This window comes from Pristis pectinata, chromosome 3 (genome assembly GCF_009764475.1).
Source record: "Pristis pectinata isolate sPriPec2 chromosome 3, sPriPec2.1.pri, whole genome shotgun sequence".
In the NCBI taxonomy this organism is placed as follows: domain Eukaryota; kingdom Metazoa; phylum Chordata; class Chondrichthyes; order Rhinopristiformes; family Pristidae; genus Pristis; species Pristis pectinata.
In genome coordinates, this window is record NC_067407.1 from 41,339,745 (window position 1) to 41,359,902 (window position 20,158).

Sequence of the window (20,158 nt, forward strand, 5' to 3'; positions counted from 1 at the left end):
TGTTTAATCCAGGAGGTTGTCACCTGTTGTTCCTCCCCCACCATCAAGCCGCAGGCTCTAGCCTTCTAAATTTCAAGATTGGGATCACTGAACATTTTCATTTAATTTATATCCTTCCCTCAACTGCAGTTGTATCCAACACTTTGTGCCTCGATCTTCTGTCTAAAGCTTGTAATCTGCATATTATAATATGCTTTATTTCTTTGTGACACAGAAAGAAAGATTCTACGAAGCTCGATGTAAACTAACACCTCCGTCCTCCTGTAAGGAACTGGTTGAACTAATGCAACAGTGCATGACCTACAATCCACCTGAGCGACCGTTCTTCAGGGCCATTATGAGGGAGATCAATAAACTGCAAGAGCAGAGTAAGAAACTATGATGTCAGGGATTTTGTTTTTGTCTGCACCTTATCAAAATAACAAAGTCAGTGGTCCACATAATACAGCCCAGAGGCTTTTGCAGGCCTGTCTTCAGTTAATCTATCTATACCACGTACACGTGCGCCACCTCTGGTGGCCAGTCTTGTCTTTATGGTGATGACTGAGTTGTAACTAGAGCAGTGCCTGCTGCTGTTCTTACATGACTGCAGAGGAGGAGAATGTTTATTATTAGATGCCAGACCTATATATTCTTCTGTGCAAGTGAGAAGGCATTATCAAAACAGTATTGCTTTAAAGAATACTAAGTCCTTGTAGTTTTTCTTGTCATTGTGCAGAATTGCTAATCTGTGACTGATAATTGGCATGGAGACATGATGATTACTGGGTCAGTATGGATGGAATAACCGACATGCATGCACATCCCATTACGGCAAGGTTGCATGTTTAAGAATGGAGAAAGAACTGATCAATCAATAGTTATTTGTGCTGTCATTTAAAAACAAATCAAGGAAACACAACACTTGGCAAATATGATAATGCTTGTCCTCTTAACATTTGCTTCAAAAGTCTTTTTAATGTTTTTGAACAGATCCAAATATAGTTCCAGAAGATAAACCCAAGGCAGAAATTGACCCAACCCATTTTGAGAAAAGATTCCTCCGAAGGATACGGGATCTTGGTGAGGTAGTGAACTGATTTTATTTGCATTTGATTTATCACACTGTACTCAAGTACTACAAGTATAACAAGGCGGATGAGATTAGAGCTTGGATCGATACTTGGAGCTATGATGTGGTGGCCATTATGGAGACTTGGATGGCTCCAGGGCTGGAATGGTTGATTCAAGTGCCAGGTTTTAGATGTTTCAGGAAGGACAGGGAGGGAGGCAAAAGAGGTCGAGGAGTGGCACTGTTGATCAGAGAGAGTGTCACAGCTGTGAAAAAGGGTGGACATTGTGGAGGGATTGTCTACGGAGTCTCTGTGGGTGGAGGTTAGGAACAGGAAGGGGTCAATAACTTTACTGGGTGTTTTTTTTATAGGTTGCCCAATAGTGACAGGGTTATTGAGGAGCAGATAGGGAAGCAGATCCTAGAAAGGTGTGAGAATAACAGAATTGTTGTGATAGGGGATTTTAATTTCCCAAACATCGACTGGCATCTCCAGACAGTGAGGGGTTTAGATGGGGTGGAGCTTGTGAGGTGTGTTCGGGAAGGGTTCTTGACACAGTTTGTAGATAGACCTACAAGAGGAGAGGCTGTGCTTGATTTGATATTGGGAAATGAACCTGGTCAGGTGTCAGATCTCTCATTGGGTGAACATATTGGTGATAGTGATCATAATTCTATCTCCTTTACGTTAGCACTGGAGAGAGATAAGAACAGACAGACTAGAAAGGTGCTTACTTGGAGTAAAGGGCATTGTGAGGCTCTCAGGCAGGAAATTGGAAGATTAAATTGGGAACAGATGTTCTCTGGGGAAAGTACGGAAGATATGTGGCAAATATTCAGGGGGTATTTGTGTGGAGTTCTGCATAGACATGTTCCAATGAGACGGGAGTCACGAGACGATACAGGAACCGTGGTGTATGAAGGCTATAATAAATCTAGTCAAAAGGAAAAGAAAAGCATACAAAAGGTACAGAAAGCTAGGTAATGTTAGAGATCTGGAAGAGTACAAGGCTAAAAGGAAGGAACTTGAAGAGATTAGGAGAGCCAGAAGGGGACATGAGAAGGCCTTGGCGGGCAGGATTAAGGAAAACCCCAAGGCGTTCTACAAGTATGTGAAGAGTAAGAAGATGAGATGCGAAAGGATAGGGGCTGTGTATGGATCCGGTAGAAATAGCAGAGGTACTTAATGAATACTTTACGTCAGTATTCACTGTGGAAAAAGATCTTAGGGGATTGTAGTGGGGACTTGCAGTGGCCTGAAAAGCTTGAGCATGTAGATTTTAGAAAAGAGGTGGTGCTGAAACTTTTGGAAAGCATCAAGTTAGATAAGTCGCCGGGACTGGATGAGATGTACCCCAGGTTGTTGTGGGAGGCGAGGGAGGAGATTGCGAAGCCCCTGACGATGATCTTTGCGTCGTCGATGGAGATGGGAGAGGTTCTGGAAGATTGGAGGGTTGCGGATGTTGTTCCCTTATTCAAGAAGGGAAGTAGGGATAGCCCAGGGAATTATAGACCAGTGAGTCTTACCTCAGTGGTTGGTAAGCTGATAGTGAAGATCCTGAGAGACAGGGTTTATGAACATTCGGAGAGGTATAATATGATTAGGAATAGTCAGCAGGGCTTTGTCAGGGGCAGGTCCTGCCTTACGAGCCTGATTGAATTTTTTGAGGATGTGACTAAGCACATCGATGAAGGGAGAGCAGTAGATGTAGTGTACATGGATTTCAGCAAGGCGTTTGATAAGGTACCCCATGCGAGGCTTATGGAGAAGGTGAGGAGACATGGGATCCAAGGGGACATTGCAGTGTGGATCCAGAACTGGCTGGCCCAAAGAGTGATTGTTGAAGGGTCGTATTCTGAGTGGAGGTCAGTGACCAGTGGTGTACCTCAGGGATCTGTACTGGGACCCTTACTCTTTGTGATTTTTATAAACAACCTGGATGAGGAAGTGGAGGGGTGGGTTAGTAAGTTTGCGGATGACACGAAGGTTGGGGGTGTTGTGGATAGTTTGGAGGACTGTCAGAGGTTACAGAGGGACATAGATAGGATGCAGAGTTGGGCTGAGAAGTGGCAGATGCAGTTCAACCCAGATAAGTGTGAAGTGGTTCATTTTGGTAGGTCAAGTATGTTGGTGGAATATAGTATTAATGGTAGGACTCTAGGCAGTGTGGAGGATCAGAGGGATCTTAGGGTCAGAGTCCATAGGATGCTCAAAGCGGCTGCACAGGTTGACTCTGTGGTTAAGAAGGCATATGGTGTATTGTCCTTCATCAAGCGGGGAATTGAATTTCGGAGCCGAGAGGTATTGTTGCAGCTATATTGGTCCCTGGTCAGACCCCACTTGGAGTACTGTGCTCAGTTCTGGTCGCCTCACTACAGGAAAGATGTGGAAGCCATAGAGAGGGTGCAGAGGAGATTTACAAAGATGCTGCCTGGATTGCGGAGCATGCCTTATGAAAGCAGGCTGAGGGAACTCGGCCTTTTCTCCTTGGAGAGATGGAGGATGAGGGGGGACCTGACAGAGGTGTATAAGATGATGAGAGGTATTGATCGGGTAGATAGTCAGAGGCTTTTCCCCAGGGCTGAAATGGTGGCCACAAGAGGACATAGGTTTAAGGTGCTGGGGAGTAGGTATAGAGGAGATGTCAGGGGTAAGTTTTTTACTCAGAGTGGTGAGTGCGGATACGATAGGGTCTTTCAAGAGACTGTTAGATAGGTATATGGAGCTGAATAAAATAGAGGGCTGTGGGTAAGCCTAGTAATTTCTAGGGTAGGGAGATGTTCGGCACAGCTTTGTGGGCCGAAGGGCCTGAATTGTGCTGTAGTTGTTCTATGTTCTAAGTTACTGAGAAACCTAAATGGTCCAGAAGGAAATGAACAAGTTTGACCAAGGTAGAAAACAAAGTAACAACAGGGTACTGGAAACACCAAGACTTATGCAGAAAACTGTGGCAGTAAACAGCTCCAAATTTTTGAGGTGCAAGAACAATTAATACCCCATGAAGTGAATCTTGATTAATTCAGATTTTGCTCAAGTTTATTTAGAGAAGCTGCTATTTATGTTCGTCCACAAATAAGATAAACCTAAACTGACACTTTAAATCTGCAGGCTTACTTTTTTCCCCCAAAAAGTAGCATGTGTACATTAGACTGTTAAAGTGTACAACAATACTATTTAAGAGCTATGCAAGTTATAAGTAAATTAGTAACAATTGTGTGGAACAATGTTTCAAAGTACTTCAGCTTTAGAAGTTTTTTCCATAGAAAAGTAATCAGTTAAGCATATGTAATATAGCTTGCATAATCTAGAATATTGGATAGGTGTTCTGGAATGGTGCTTGGTTTTCTTTGGCAGAAAATATGCAGGGACTAAAGACAAAGTGGAATGAACTTGGTGGGTCAAATGGCTTTTATACATCACATACCTCAAGTTAGAAGAGATGTACCTTTTGACTTGTAACATTTTAGTCAAATTGACATCTAAAATGAGTAAAAATAGACAATCTGTTTTAGTCAAAATGGGGATGAGATTTGATTACAGGGCTCTTCTTAAAATTGGAAATCTGAAATATAAACACAAAATTCTGGAACACACAGTATCTATGGAAAGGGAAACAGAGTTAATGTTTTAGGTTGAGGATCCTTCAGACCTGAAATGTTAACTCTTTCCAAAAATACTGCCTCACCTTGGCGATATGGACCATAGAAACATGCCTTTCAGCCCACTGTCTGTGCTGGCCTTGTACCTATTTATGCCAATTCAGTACTCTGTCCGTGGCCTTCTGTGCCATGGACCCACTAAGCATTTCTAACATTTTCTGTTTTAATTCCTTTTTAAAATTCATTTGCCTCAGCTAGATGTCTTGATTTGCTCGCAGGCAGGGCTCAGTTTTGATCCTTAATTTGTAAACTGGAATTCTAAGAATTTTTGATCTCCAATAAATGTTTAAGAATTAAAAATTGTTAATTAATTACTTCAAATTTATAAATCATCAGAAGAGTCACATTGCAGTCACGGTTTGGTGAACTGAAGAAAATTTCCTGTTGATTGTGTATTCTAGCCTCCTTTATCGCTAAAGGGCCAAGACGACCCTGCGTTATTTTAATTAATTGTTACACCAGCTATTACAACTGGCAGTGATGTGAAGCATGTAACTAATAAAAGGCATGAAGAGAGAGATTTTAAAGTAATTGTTTAATCGAACGGACCGAATGATACTAAAAGCAGACTCGTCAAGAACTGGAGCCTGGCTGCTGTCAGGACTTCACTATTTTAGGTTGGGGCTGGGTCTGAAAATAAACAATTGCAGGTCCTTGGGTTCAGGTCAGATTGGACCAGTTTTTCATAATGCTAAAAAAATTGCTATACGATCGTATGTATGCCAGTCCCAGGGTAAGATGCTCCACGTACTGGTGAGCTGGGAGAGAACACATAAGTAGACAGCTAGGGGTATTGTCATCAGTTTGGCAGCACAGTCCAATGAAAGGCACTGAGCTGATGCAGAAACCTTGGTTCTGTGTTGTGTTTCATTTGGGTCAGGTATCAAAATATTCACAAGTTCTCAAGCTGAAGTTAATTTTCTATCTGGGCAGATCACCATCAAGAACTGAGAGAATAGTAAACTGGTACAGACTTAAACAGCAATACTCTTTCCAATGAACCTCCTTGATCATCTTAGGATAAACCATTCTGCAAAATAGTGGCTGTATCAATCCAGTTGGCAGTTCAATAACTTTTTTTTTAATTCATAAGGGCCACTTTGGGAAGGTTGAGCTCTGTCGTTATGATCCAGAGGGTGACAATACTGGAGAACTTGTTGCAGTCAAATCATTGAAACCAGAAAGCAGTGAAGAACACAAAGCAGATCTCAAACGAGAAGTTGAAATTCTAAAGACTCTCTACCATGAAAATATTGTTAAGTATAAAGGAATATGCACAGAAGAAGGTAATGCTCCATTTCTTAACTTTTCCAAATGTTTCTAAAATGGAAAAAAAAATTTAAGGTTAATCATGTGATTTTTATATCAGTTCCTCTGTGTTTCCCTGAATGCTCACGTGGTAAATATAGTGGAATGGTATGGTTGTGAATACTATTATTGACCAGGGATTTTCCAGGTTCAGTCACAGATTTATTCAGTTATCTGATTAATGCACTGGTAATTCAAGTGCTCAGCTAGATACTTGAATGTTGTGAGAATACCTGTTTTCACCTTGCATTCAGGCAGTGTCTTTCAATGACCCTCTGGGTGAAAAAGATTTCCCCTCAGATCCCATCTAACTCTTTTTACCATAATCTTAGGCCCTCTAGTTTTTCCACACCATTGCTATGGGAAAAAGTTTCCTACTATTTCTGTTCCTCATAAATTTTATACAGCTCTATCAGGTCCCTCCCCAGGTTCCTCCACTCCAAGGAAAGCAACCTAGTCTATTCCAGTCCCTCCTCATAACTGAAACACTCAATCCCAGGCAACCTCATGTTGAATCTCCTCTGCACCCTCTCCAGTGTAATCTTGTCCTTCCTATTGCATGGTGACCTGTACTGTACACAGTATTCTAATTATGGCCAAACTGATGTTTTACCATAGCCTCTTACTCTTAAATTCAATGCCCCAGCTAATGAAGGTAAGTATCCCATATGCCGCCTTCACCACCTTATCTAGCTCCGCTGCCTTCTCCTGCGATCCTTGTACAATGAGGTACCTCTGTTCCTCAATATTTCCCACCATTCATTGTGTATATTCTACCCTCAAATTTTGCTCAATATCTGATCAACAGTTAATTCCTGCAGGAGAGTAGGACCACCTCACACTTATCAGGATTAAATTCAATCTTAGCAAATGAACAATATCATCCTGTAGCCTGATACTATCCCCTCCTTACCATCAACAGCAATTTTCATTTCATCTGCAAACTTACTAATCACATCTCCTATATCCATATCATTAATGTATATAACAAACAGTAAGCATCCCAGCATGGATACCTGTGGTACGTCAGAGGCTACCAATCACGAAACAAAACCAATTTTGGATCCAGTTAGCCAACTAGAGTCCAGAGCCCATGGACTCTAGTCACTTGGACCACTTTCCCCATGTGCGACCTTGTCAAAGGCCTTGAAGTCTGTGGAGATGAGATCAATCACACTACCCTCATCGATACATTTAACTGACCTAGAAGTTCATTGAAATACATTTAATACTCTTTAAAAAGTTCAATCAACTTGGTCACACAAGATCTTGTTCTTAAAAAAAATATGCTGAATATCTTTACACTTAGAAAGGCAGAGATCAATCCTGTTCCTCAACTTTTTTCCAATAACTTTCCTATAACTGATGCTGCTAATGCCTTGGGACATTTCGTTTCTTTTTAAAGAGGCATTATGTCAATTCAAGTTGTTGTCATTGAGGTAGAAACATCAGCTAGAGTTCCTGAGTGACGAGTTCAGGTGAGTGAAGTGAGCTTCATTGCAATGCTGCTCATAAACATACAAATATTCTTTCCTGGTTCTGGTATGGGTGAAATTCTGCTGAATATCTCAGCAACAGTCATTACTTATAGGAAATTGGTAAGGGAGTATTGTCTTTTACCTCATTTTAAAATGACACTGATGGCCATTTGACCTATCAAATTCATGCTGACTCCCAGGGGTGCAGTCCCATAATCCCCTCTCCTTATTTCCCTGCACTGCTGTAACTCATTCTCCCACACAAGTGCCCATCAATTCTTTTTGCCTTTCACCTACATCAAGGGGCAATTTACAGTTGTCAAGTAACCCACCTATACGTAGTTAGGATGCAAGAGGAAACAGGAACATGTGGAGGAACCCACAGGGTCATGGATAGAACACGTAAACTCCACACAGACAGCACTCAAGGGCAGGATCAAACCCTGATCCCTGGAGCTCTGAAGTAGTAATGTTAGCATGCTGGGCAGCTCTGTAGTTATCAGTTGTCAAGGCATTAAGTTCTGGCATTCCCTCTTTAATTTGTCCTTAAAACCCCAGCATTTTGCTCCCATACAAGTACTTCCTGACATGGCTTGGTTTTACTTGCATTGCAAAAGTTGATGTTCCTAACATCTTTCAAGGAAAATTAGTGATAGGAAGCAGAGGATGAAGGTGGAGGGTTGTTTTTAATGATTAGATTGCTGTGACCAGTGGTGTACCACAGAGATTAGTGCTAAAACCTTTACTGTCTTTACATTAATGACTTAGATATGAATGCAAGATGTATGATTAGCAAGTTTGCAGATAATATGAAAATTAGTGGTGGCGTTGATAATTGTCGGCGACAGGATGATACTGATCAGTTGGTAAGATGAGCAGAGCAATGGCAGATGGAATTCTGATGTTTGAGATGATGCACTTTGGGAAGACAAAGAGGGGTAGGACATAGGCAATGAATGATAGGATCCTAGTGCATATTGAAGAATGGTCAGACCCCTGTGTTCAAGTCTAAGGATCCCTGAAGCTGGCAGTACAACTATACAAGGTGGTGAAGACAGCATAGAAAGCTACAGACCAAGTTCTCAGAAATTAGATTAGTATAGATAGGTACTGGATGGGCAGGCCAAAGGGCCTGTTTGGAATTATATGACTAAGAATCTTTAAAACAAAACTGAATATTTAATGTTGTGCTTATCTACAATAAATTGACAACAATTACTTAGTACCATTATTTTAAGCAGAAAATTGAGACATGCCTTATCACAGAACAGACATTGTGCTCCCAATTGTCTGTTCAAAAATTGTTAGCTTTTATATCAAAAGAAAACAGGATTAGTTGGGCTAATAAAACAATGCAGATCTGTTGTTAAACAGTGGTATCAATGATAAGACTAATTTTAAACTTTCCACTTGTGGACAAGTTGTTACAATGGAGTGGCTCCATTTTGTGGTTTGCTTGCACTAATTTCAGATCTTTACACCACTGGTGTAGTGGTGGTTGTGTTAAAACAGACATCAATGGCACCCAGTTGCATTTTAACCAGACTTGAATAAATATGTTGCAATTTAGCTGCCACGAAAAACCACATTGTTAAAGCAGACAAACTGGTTCAAGAGTAACCAAAAAAATATCCTTTGTCAGGCCAAGAGGAACAAGATTGGACCTCTTGGCCTGACAAAGAACATTAGTAATAGCAAAGGTAGACTCATCTTGCCTTGTCCACCATATAACCAGATTATGGCCGATTCTCAAAAGGATTCAAAATAAAACTTTGTCTGCTCTAGATTTTATCCTCCCAGAACTTGAACATTGTAAATGAGCAGTAGCTCAGGCAGCATAGCTATCAGTCAGAAACCATAACTCTTGTATCTGTCTGTATCAATTTCCAATTCTGATGACAGGCCATCAACCAGAAACATGAACTCTTTCTCCACAGATCCTGCATGACTGCCCACTGCAATTTACCTTGTATGCCTGTCTGGCAGAATGTTACTACAACCCAAGTGGCCACTTACCACATTATTGCATCTCTTTCTTACCAGCTGGTAAATTCAGAATCTGAGTTAGAGGATGTAAATATAAAGCTTTGCAGTCACACAGACCAAGAAGATTTCTCATTTTATGACTGGTTTGTGCAGATTTAGTTGGAATTAATCTTGGGATTACATGCTGTTGGAATAGGTACTTCCGTGAATACATAATGTGTAGGGTATTTACCACAGATATATTTTCACAATCAGCTTGATACAATTAAAGCTCACTAAAGCTAAATATTGGAAGCCATGAAGCTGTATGCATCAATAAAAGATACAACCTTTAAAGCAAAAAAAAAAAGCAGCTTTTTTGGGGGGGAGAAAAGGAAATGTATTAAATATCCATTGCTTACCTTTTCAGTTGGAACTCATATTGTGGCAAGGCTGGCTAAAAGTCATGCTTGAATCATATTGGTTGCAATCCTTAGATCTAATTTGATGGAATAAGGAGGAAAAACATAACTTTTCCAACAGGAGGTTGAATCATTGGAGGAGACTTTGAGATAACAGATTAAATGAACTAAATCAGCTCACCTTTGTTTTCTCTCTTACATTAGCAATTTTAACTAAATTTTCCTTGGTTTCCAGGTGGAAAGGGGATGAAGCTGATCATGGAATATCTTCCTTCTGGAAGCCTTAAAGAATATCTTCCCCGGCATAAACCAAAAGTGACCTTAAAAAGTCAAATTAAATATGCATTGCAGATATGTAAAGTAAGTAAATGTCATGTAGTTGGTCCAAATAATAAAGTAATCATTACGTTACTATAGAACCATAGAACAATACAGGCCCTTCGACTATCTAACCCCTTCTTCCCACATATCCTTCTATCTTAAATTCCTCCATATGCTTATCTAACAATCTCTTGAACTTGTCCAATGTATCAGCCTCCGCCACCACCCCAGGCAGCACAGTCCATGCACCAACCACTCTCTGGGTGAAAAACCTCCCTCTGACATCTCCCTTGAACTTCCCACTCATTACCTTAAAGCCATGTCCTCTTGTTTTGAGCATTGGTGCCCTGGGAAAGAGGCACTGGCTGTCCACTCTATCTAGTCCTCTCAATATCTTGTATACCTCTATCATGTCTCCCCTCATCCTCCTCCTCTCCAATGAGAACAGCCTTTAGTCTCTCCTCATAATCCAGGCAGCATCCTGGTAAATCTCCTCTGCACCCTTTCCAATGCCTCCACATCCTTCCTATAATGAGGCGACCAGAACTGGACACAGTACTCCAAGTGTGGTCTAACCAGAGTTTTGTAAAGCTGCATCATCACTTCGCGGCTCTTAAACTCGATCCCCCGACTTATGAAATCTAATATCCCATCAGCTTTCTTAACTACCCTATCTACCTGTGAGGAGACTTTCAGTGATCTGTGGATATGAACCCCCAGATCCCTCTGCTCCTCCACACTGCCCAGAATCCTGCCAAAGTGTACGACCTCACACTTCTCTGGATTGAACGCCATCTGCCACTTGTCAGCCCAGCTCTGCATCCTATCAATATCCCTCTGCAAGCTTCGACAGCCCTCCACACTATCCACAACACCACCAATCTTTGTGTCATCTGCAAACTTGCTAACCCGGCCTTCCACCCCCTCATCTAAGTCATTAATAAATATCACGAAAAGTAGAGGTCACAGCCCTCCAATCCGAATGCACTCCCTCCACCACAACCCTCTGCTTTCTACAGGCAAGCCAATTCTGAATCCACACGGCCAAGCCTCCCTGGATCCCTTGGTCTCTGACCTTCTGAAGAAGCCTACCATGCGGAACCTTGTCAAGCGCCTTACTAAAATCCATGTAGACCACATCCACTGCACTACCCTCATCAATCTTCCTGGTCACCACCTCAAAGAACCCTGTCAGGCTTGAGAGGCAAGATCTTCCCTTCACAAAGCCATGCTGGCTGTCCCTAATCAGTCCATGATTCTCTAAATGCTCATAGATCCTATCCCTTAGAATCCTTTCTAACAGCTTACCTACCACAGATGTAAGGCTCACTGGCCTGTAATTCCCTGGACTATCCCTACTACCTTTCTTGAATAAGGGGACAACATTCGCCACCCTCCAATCCTCTGGTACCATCCCCGTTGAGAACGGGGACTCAAAGATCCTAACCAACGGTTCAGCAATCTCCTCCCTCACCTCACGAAGCAGCCTGGGGAATATTCCGTCAGGCCCCGGGGACTTATCTGTCCTAATATTTTCTAACAGCTCCAACACATCCTCTCTCTTAATATCTACATACTCTAGAACATTACCCTCACCAACACTGTCCTCAGCATCATCAAGACTCCTCTCCTTGGTGAATACTGAAGAGAAGTATTCATTGAGAACCTCACCCACTTCCACAGCTTCTAGGCACATCCTCCCACCTTTGTCTTTTAATCGGACCTACCTTTACCCTAGCCATCCTTCTGCTCTTCACGTATGAGAAAAAAGCCTTGGGATTTTCCTTAACCCTACTCGCCAAAGCCTTTTCATGTCCCCTTCTCGCTTTCCTCAGCCTTTTCTTGAGTTCCTTCCTTGCTGCTCTATATTCCTCACGAGCCCTGTCCGATCCTTGCTGCTTACACCTTATGCATGCTGCCACCTTCTTTCTAACTAGTTGTTCCACCTCTCTCGTCACTCACGGTTCCTTCACCCTACCATTCCTTCTCTGCCTCACCAGGACAAATTTATCCCTAACATCCTGCAAAAGATCCCTGAACATCGACCACATCTCCATAGTACATTTCCCTTCAAAAATGTTGCCTCAATTTACCCTCCCAAGTTCTCGCCTTATAGCCTCATAATTCGCCTTTCCCCAATTAAATATCTTCCCGTCCTCTTTGCTCCTATCCTTGTCCATGACATTTCTAAAGGTTATGGAGCAATGATCACTGTCCCCCAAATGCTCACCCACCGATAGATCTGTCACCTGTCCCGGTTCATTACCTAAAAGTAGATCTAATATGGCATTCCCTCTAGTTGGCCTGTCACCATACTGTGTCAGGAATCCATCCTGGACACATCTAACAAACTGCACCCTGTCTAAACCCTTGGCACTAAGTAGGTGCCAATCAGTATTTGGAAAGTTGAAGTCTCCCATTATAATAACCCTGTTATTTTCACATCTTTCCAAAAACTGCCTCCCAATCTGCTCCTCAGTATCCCTACTGCTACCGGGGGGCCTATAGAATACTCCCAGGAGGGTAACTGCCCCTTTCTTGTTCCTAACTTCCACCCATATCAACTCTAGAGAGGATCCTTCTACATTATTTACCCTTCCTGCAGCTGTAACAGTGTCCCTGACCAGTATCACCACTCCTCCTCCTCCCCCCCCCCCCCCCATCCCTTTTAAAAGACTGAAAACCAGGAATATTCAATATCCATTCCTGCCCCGATGTCAGCCATGTCTCTGTAATAGCCACAATATCGTAGTCTCATGTACTTATCTAAGCTCTGTTCATCTCCCTTATTCCTGATGCTTCTCGCATTTAAGTAAATGCACTTTAGCCCAGCCACCTTACTACTTTTATAGCCTGTACTCTGCTTCTCCTTCCTCAAAGCCTCTCCACCTGTCAGATCTGACTTTTCCCCATCCCCTTCTTCCTCTGACCTACTCCTCCAGTTCCCTTCCCCCTCGCAATCTAGTTTAAACCCTCCTGAACCATCCTAGTAAACCTGGCCGCAAGGATATTGGCCCCCCCTCAGGTTCGGGTGTAACCTGTCCTCTCTGTACAGGTCCCACCTTCCCCAGAAGAGATCCCAATGATCCAAAAATCTAAAACCCTCCCTCCTGCACCAACTTCTCAGCCACGCATTTATTTGCCATCTCCTCCTATTCCTCCCTTCACTATTGCGTGGCACTGGCAGCAATCCTGAGATCGCTACCTTCGAGGTCCTGTTCTTCAGCCTTCTGCCTAGCTCGCTAAACTCACTTTTCAGGACCTCATCCCTCTTCCCACCTATGTTGTTAGTACCAACATGAACCACAACTTCTGGCTGTTCTCCCTCCCGCTCTAGAATCCTGTGGACCCGATCAGTGACATCCTGGACCCTGGCACCTGGGAGGCAACATACCATCTGGGATTCATGCTCACTGCCACAGAACCTCCTGTCTGTTTCCCTGACTATCGAGTCCCCTATCACTACTGCCTTCCTCTTCTCCTCCCTTCCCTTCTGGGCAGCAGGACAGGTCCCAGTGCCATAGACCTGGCTACTGCTGCTTGGCCCCGGCAGGTCATCTCCCTCAACAGCCTCCAAAGCAGAAAACCTGTTACTGAGGGGAACAGCCTCCGGGGTCCTCTGCTCTGTCTGCCTGTTTGTTTTCTTTATCCTTCCCCCCCCTCCCCCCCGACAGTCACCATACTATCTACTTCCTGGACTCCAGTAGTACCTGTTCTAAGGGGGGGGGGGGGGGGGTGACCGTCTCCTTCTGCACAGTATCTACAAAACTCTCCCTCTCCCTGATGCTGTGCAGTGTTTGAAGCTGCAACTCCAGCTCATCAATTGTGAGCCGAAGTTCCTCCAGCCTCAAGCATTTACTGCAGATGTGGCCATCGTGAACCGCAGCAAGGTCCACGAGCTCCCACATCTGGCAGCTGCAGCACACCACCATGTCCTCCATCAGAACTAATTCTTTCTTCCCCCTAGTTTTTCTACTTAAAAATTTATAACAGATAACAGGTAAACCTAACCTTTACCTACCTACCAGCTACTCACCTGCCTTGCCCCTTTACACCGAAGCCCCTTGAGCCAAAGCCCAACCACTCTGCTTCCTCTCACTCAGCTGCCCGCTGGATATGGCGGTTTGCTTTTTAAACTGCCCGCACTTTACCTGCCAACGTCATGTGCCTGCGCAGTCCAGCCCTCACTATTCCAGATTAAAAACTTATAAAATAAAAAAAAGAACCTTATAAAATCTAACCCTTGTAATAAAAATCCTATTAAAAATAAAAGAAAAACTTATCTGCTCCGAAGTCCCGACGTCTTCTGAAGTGAAGCCTCTGAAGTTTTTTTTTTAAAATGAGAATTTATTTGCTTTAGTGCCTGCTAAAGCATTCCCTCCCCCCCAAAAGCCCCACCAACCTTCTACCGTGGCTGTGGGTGCACAAAGTTAAGCTATCTTCATGCAACAACCACATAATTATTTACCAACAAATATGACCTGAAAGCTGATAGGAGCACAGACTTTAGCTTATTGGTTACTTCTCTTACACTCCCCTATCCATTTACAAAGATGACAACCATGAATCCTCTCCCACATGTTATCACTATTGGAATTACCTTGCAGAGAGCTGTCCAATATTGGCATTTGCTTTAAAAGTCGTAGGTCAAGCAGCATTTGTGCAGGAGAAAAGGAATTGTCAAGGTTTCAGGTCGAGACCCTGCACTGAGTTCTGATGCAAGGTCTCAACCCAAAACATTAGCAATTCCTTTCTGCCCACAAATGCTGCTCATTCTGTTGAATTCCTCTAGTAGATTGGTTGTTGCTATATGTATATCTTGTTTGCTATAGCTCACTCAGGCCAGAATGCAGACAGTCATTATTACACTCTAGAATCCTTAAAGGCAGCTTGCTATAAATAATTTTCCTCAGTAAAATGGAAAGAAATCTGGTAAGATTAAGTAATCAAGGAAGTCAATAGGCAAAGGGAAAGCACTCCAGTGATTGGGGTCATACCTTGCACAAAGGAAGATGGTTGATAGAATTCAAATATCCCAACTCCAGAACATCACTGCAGGTGTTCAAGGCAGTGTCCTAGTCCCAACCATCTTCAGGTGCCTCATCAATGCCTTTAAGGTCAGAAGTGCGATGTTTGCTGCTGATTGTAAAATGTTTGCTCCAATCCCATATGCAGCGAGGCCTATAGAACATTCTGGCATGGGCTGATAGTTGGCAAGTAACATTCATGCTAAACTGCCAGGCAATGACCATCTCTGACAAGAGGAAGCTAACTATATACCTTTGACATTAAATCTTCCAAGCACCACCACCATCAATATCATAGGGGTCACCAATGACCAGAAACTAAACTGGATCAGTGGCATAAATTTGGCGACAAGAGCAAGTCAGTGGCTGGGTATACTGCGGCATATGACTCACCTTTTGTCACTCCAAGGCCTTTCCATAAAGCATGAATCAAAAGTTGATGCTCCACTCATCCAGGCACATGGAACGTATCCTTTCACACTCCTATGCAGCTTGACAATATCAGGACAAAGCCAACAGCTCAATTTGGCACCCTATCAATGACCCAAAATATCCATCCCCTCCACCATTGGTGCACAGTGCCTGCAGTGTGTACCATCTACAAAATCAACTGCTGTTACTCACCCAATCTACTTCCAAACTCTCAACCTCTACGACCAAGAACAAGGGCAGCAGCTGCATGGGAACACCATCATCAGCAGGTTCCCTCCAAGCTGCACGTCAATCTTGGTCAAAATCCTGGAACTCCCTTCCCAACGTCACTGTGGGAATATCTTCACCAGAAGGACTGCAGCAGTTAGTCACTCACCACCATCTTTGAGGGCAATTAGGGACAGGCAATAAATGATAAATGCTAGTACTGCCTGAGAAATTAAAGTATCAAATAACATTTTTAGAAGTATCAGTTTATTTTAACTATGTGGGAAAATGTGCATTAGATGCCATACATTTCCCAATGGTGTGTGTGAATGCTGAGGATGGGACTGGTGTGGGTCCAGAGGAATGAGGATGTTATGGAGGTCAAGTAAGAAGAAAATGAATCTAAAGGATTTTGCTTCCTTTGTGGGAACAGTTGAAAATAAGCTAGGTTGCTCCCAGAATGTCATTACTGCCTACTAACTAACCCAATTGTGCCACTCAAGGTTAAGAGACTGGAGACTAGGGGCAACATACAAGCTTCTATAAAAACGTGGCTATATCTGCTTAAATGTCAACAAAATTTTAAAACTTGCAGTATGTCATTTTAGGGAATGGAATACCTCGGATCTCTGCAGTATGTTCATCGAGATTTGGCTGCAAGAAATGTTCTTGTGGAAAATGAAAACAGAGTAAAAATTGGAGACTTTGGACTAACAAAAGCCATCCAGACCAACAAGGAGTATTATAAAGTGCAAGATGATTTGGATAGTCCTGTGTTTTGGTAAGATTCTGAAGTCTATAATTTTTTTTGCACATCAAGATTGTAACCAAAAAAACAATATCTTGAAGCTTAGGGATGAAAATTCCATAGGCAGAAAAAAAAAGCCAATGTTAGACTTCATATAAAATATCCTGACCACTTCTATACCAGTGTTAGGTCATATAAAAACATAAGAAATAGAGGCTGGAGTAAAGCCATTTGGCTTCTTGACCTTGCTTTACCATTCCAATAAGATCAAGTTTTTTTTTTGTTAAAACCTGAGTGCCACTTCCCCTGCAATAACCCCATATCCCTTGATATCCAAAAATCTATCCATCTTGAATATACTTAACAACCAGATCTCCACAGCTCTTTTCGATAGAAAATTCCAAAGGTCAACTAAACTCTGCATGAAGAAATTTTTTTCAAATCTGTCCAGAATGGTTGACCCCTTATTGTGAATCTTTTATACCTGGTTCTAGACAGCCCAGCCAGGGAAAACGGCAGCTCCATAACTACCCTTGAAGCCATGTAAGAATTTTTGTAAACACAAGAGAACACATGCCCAGTCTGCTTAATTTCTTCTCAGATGACAAACTCACCATCTCAGGAATCAACCCATTTCTTTTGCAAATATACCCTTCCTTAGACAGGGGGAGAATCAGACCAGACAACAATATTCTCGATGCAGTCGCCCCAGCGCCCCATATAATTGGATGTGTCTGTTGTTGTACACCATCCTATTATGGTAAAGGCCAGTATGCACTTGCCTTCCTTGTTGTTTGCTGTACCTACATATTAACATTCAGTAATGCCTGTAGGAGAACACATAGGTCCCTCTGAACACCAACACCTTTTAATCTCTCACCTTTTATTTCTATTTTCTTCCACTGAAGTGGATGGTCTTGTATTTTCCACATTATATTTTATCTGGCATGTACTTGCACATTGGCTTAAGCTGTCAAGACTCCACTGAAGCTCCCCTGCATCATCTTCGCAGCCCACACAGTCACCTAGCTTTGTTATCAGCAGCAAGCTGGATATATTCCACTTGATTCCCTTCATCCAAATCATTGGCATAGCTCTGATCAGCTGGTGCCCCAGCACTGATCCCTGTGGGTGACACCATTCTGCAAGTTTGCCCACTGAAAGGGCACACAGATAAATCTACATTCAGTTGTCAGATTACAGGTTAGAAAAGGTATTGACTATGCATATTGTTTCTGTAGGCATAACTGATCTTATCCCCGAGACCTTAGTTCATATGTTTTTTGAAAAAAAATATTGCTAGTACTTTTCTCATATTCTTGATTGCTTTCAGTACTACAATTATACTGCAGAATGTGAGAGGTAACCATCTTTACAGATTTCCAAACATGCTGGATATTTCTTATGTTTATGATACAAGAGGCCTTTCAGCCCATCAGGTCCACGGCAGCTCCCAACAAAGCAATCTTGCAAACCTACAGTCCATGAAACTTATTCCCACTCATATGCCCATCAACTCCTTTTGATTCTTTTGCCATTTCCATACACCAAGTGATAATTTATTGTTAATTAACCTACCTGCTCAGGTGGAAGGAAACCAGAGAACCTTGAGGAAACCCACATGGTCATGGGGAGAATGTGCAAATCTGCTGCACCACAGCCAGAATAGGGCATTTCATGCAAGGCTATTGGTGCATGGTTATTGACAAATAAATCACTCTGTTGGTATCTATTATGACCGAGACACCATTTATCACCCCCGTCCTGTCATTTATTAAAAGCCAACCATTCTCAACCTTGCTCCTGACTTTCCCATGGTTTACCACACATTTGTGCTGTTTGTAGTAGTCACCATACAAAAAAAACATTTCTTACCATATAACCGAAAGTTGTCACAGCATGAAGCTTTTATTTAAGAAAATTCGTGCAGCCATGATGTGTCGAATTGGGCACCCATATGAAACAAATGGGAGTTTGGCACACTTCTCTAAAGCAAGGGATGCAGTCCAGTAGGCATGAGGATTCCTCATTTCTTCATCAACTCTGCTGCTAATCAAGTTTCTTGTTATACACCATTGGTGATTCCTTACAGGTAAAGAAGACTCCACAAAGAATTACTGTCTTATGCAATGTGGCTGTAGAAATATTATGCACATTAATAGCTTTCATTCAGGGAGTAGAAATTACAGCTAACATTTGGAAGAAAAAGCTGCATAGTTGTACATTGGGATAGTGGGAGAAAAGGAAAAGACTAGTGTCCTTACCAAATTTCCCTCAGAATACCCAGTACTAAATTGGATAGATGGGAAAACATTCTAATCAATGGTATGTGCATCTTACTTTGAACAACAAAGAATACAAATTTAAAATGATCTCTTCAGTATTCAATTTAAAAGTGAAAGCAAGCTTATGAGGAGTCTGTTTCAGTCTCACCTGTAACGTAACTGATTCAATGCAAATGGATTTGTTTCTGCAGGTATGCACCAGAATGCTTGATACACTGCAAATTCTACATTGCTTCAGATGTGTGGTCCTTCGGTGTTACTTTGTATGAATTGATGACATACTGTGAGTCTGAACACAGTCCAATGAATGTAAGTGCTTGCATCTCTCCCAGCATTTCCAATTAGACCTGAATTTGCCTTCATTTTCACAATATCTAAAATTGCACTTTTTTTTAAAACATTTCTTAAAGATGTTCCTGAAATTGATTGGTCCAACTCAAGGTCAGATGACTGTCACAAGGCTTGTGCGTGTACTTGAAGAAGGCAAGCGTTTGCCCTGCCCAGCACATTGCCCCGAGGAGGTACAATACTCAATTAATCTATATTTTGTTACCATTCTAATCTGACCAACAGCACAATTAAGCTTAATAATCATCATTAATTTAATCATAAAAACTCAAATCATTAAAAACTATTCAGTCTGAATATTCTTTAGAGAGAGCTAGATTGTCCTTACAAAATGATTCACTAAAACTATGCAAGCAATTGGGAAGGCAAACTGTATGTAGTCTTTGATTGAGACACAAAAGGGCAAACATGTTATCCTTGGAATCAGTTTTGTGAATTTTCCACTGCACTTGCTCTACGGCAAATATATCCCTTTTTCTTAGGAAAGGAGCGCAAAACTGTTCATAGTACAGGTGATCCCCACGTTATGGCCATTGGGAATTCATCGCCACATCTTCTAGGAAAGCAACTCTCCTCCCAGTAACATAGGAGTTGCCCGTACTCCAAGTGCAGTCTTATGAAGGCCCTGTTTAATGTCAGTAAAATCTTTAACTCCTATGTTCAAATCCCATTGCAATTAAAGCCACTAATAATATTCATTCTCTGCATTTTTTTTGTTTTTCCTAAAATCTTGAGTTTTTGAATTTTGAAATGCAATTCATTCTGCACCTGCTCCTTAGTTTTCAGTGATTTGTACACAAGAACACCCAAGTATCTTTAACCAACATTTCCCAATATGTCATCACTTAAAAAAAAACAATTTTCTGTTTTGTGCACCAAAGTGAGTAACCTGTTTTTCCAGATCAT

General features: G+C 42.0%; 1 protein-coding gene across 2 annotated transcripts in view; it reads left to right on the forward strand.

Annotated features, from left to right (window-relative positions):
• jak1 (Janus kinase 1) overlaps positions 1-20,158 on the forward strand; it is a 114,717-nt gene that overhangs the window by 93,441 nt on the left and 1,118 nt on the right. For both annotated transcript variants that reach the window (XM_052012603.1, XM_052012602.1), the window contains exons 17-23: positions 215-368; positions 973-1,067; positions 5,805-5,997; positions 10,120-10,244; positions 16,480-16,652; positions 19,096-19,213; positions 19,315-19,425. In XM_052012603.1, coding sequence (XP_051868563.1) covers positions 215-368; positions 973-1,067; positions 5,805-5,997; positions 10,120-10,244; positions 16,480-16,652; positions 19,096-19,213; positions 19,315-19,425 — 969 coding nt within the window. The remainder of the gene's footprint in view (positions 1-214; positions 369-972; positions 1,068-5,804; positions 5,998-10,119; positions 10,245-16,479; positions 16,653-19,095; positions 19,214-19,314; positions 19,426-20,158) is intronic.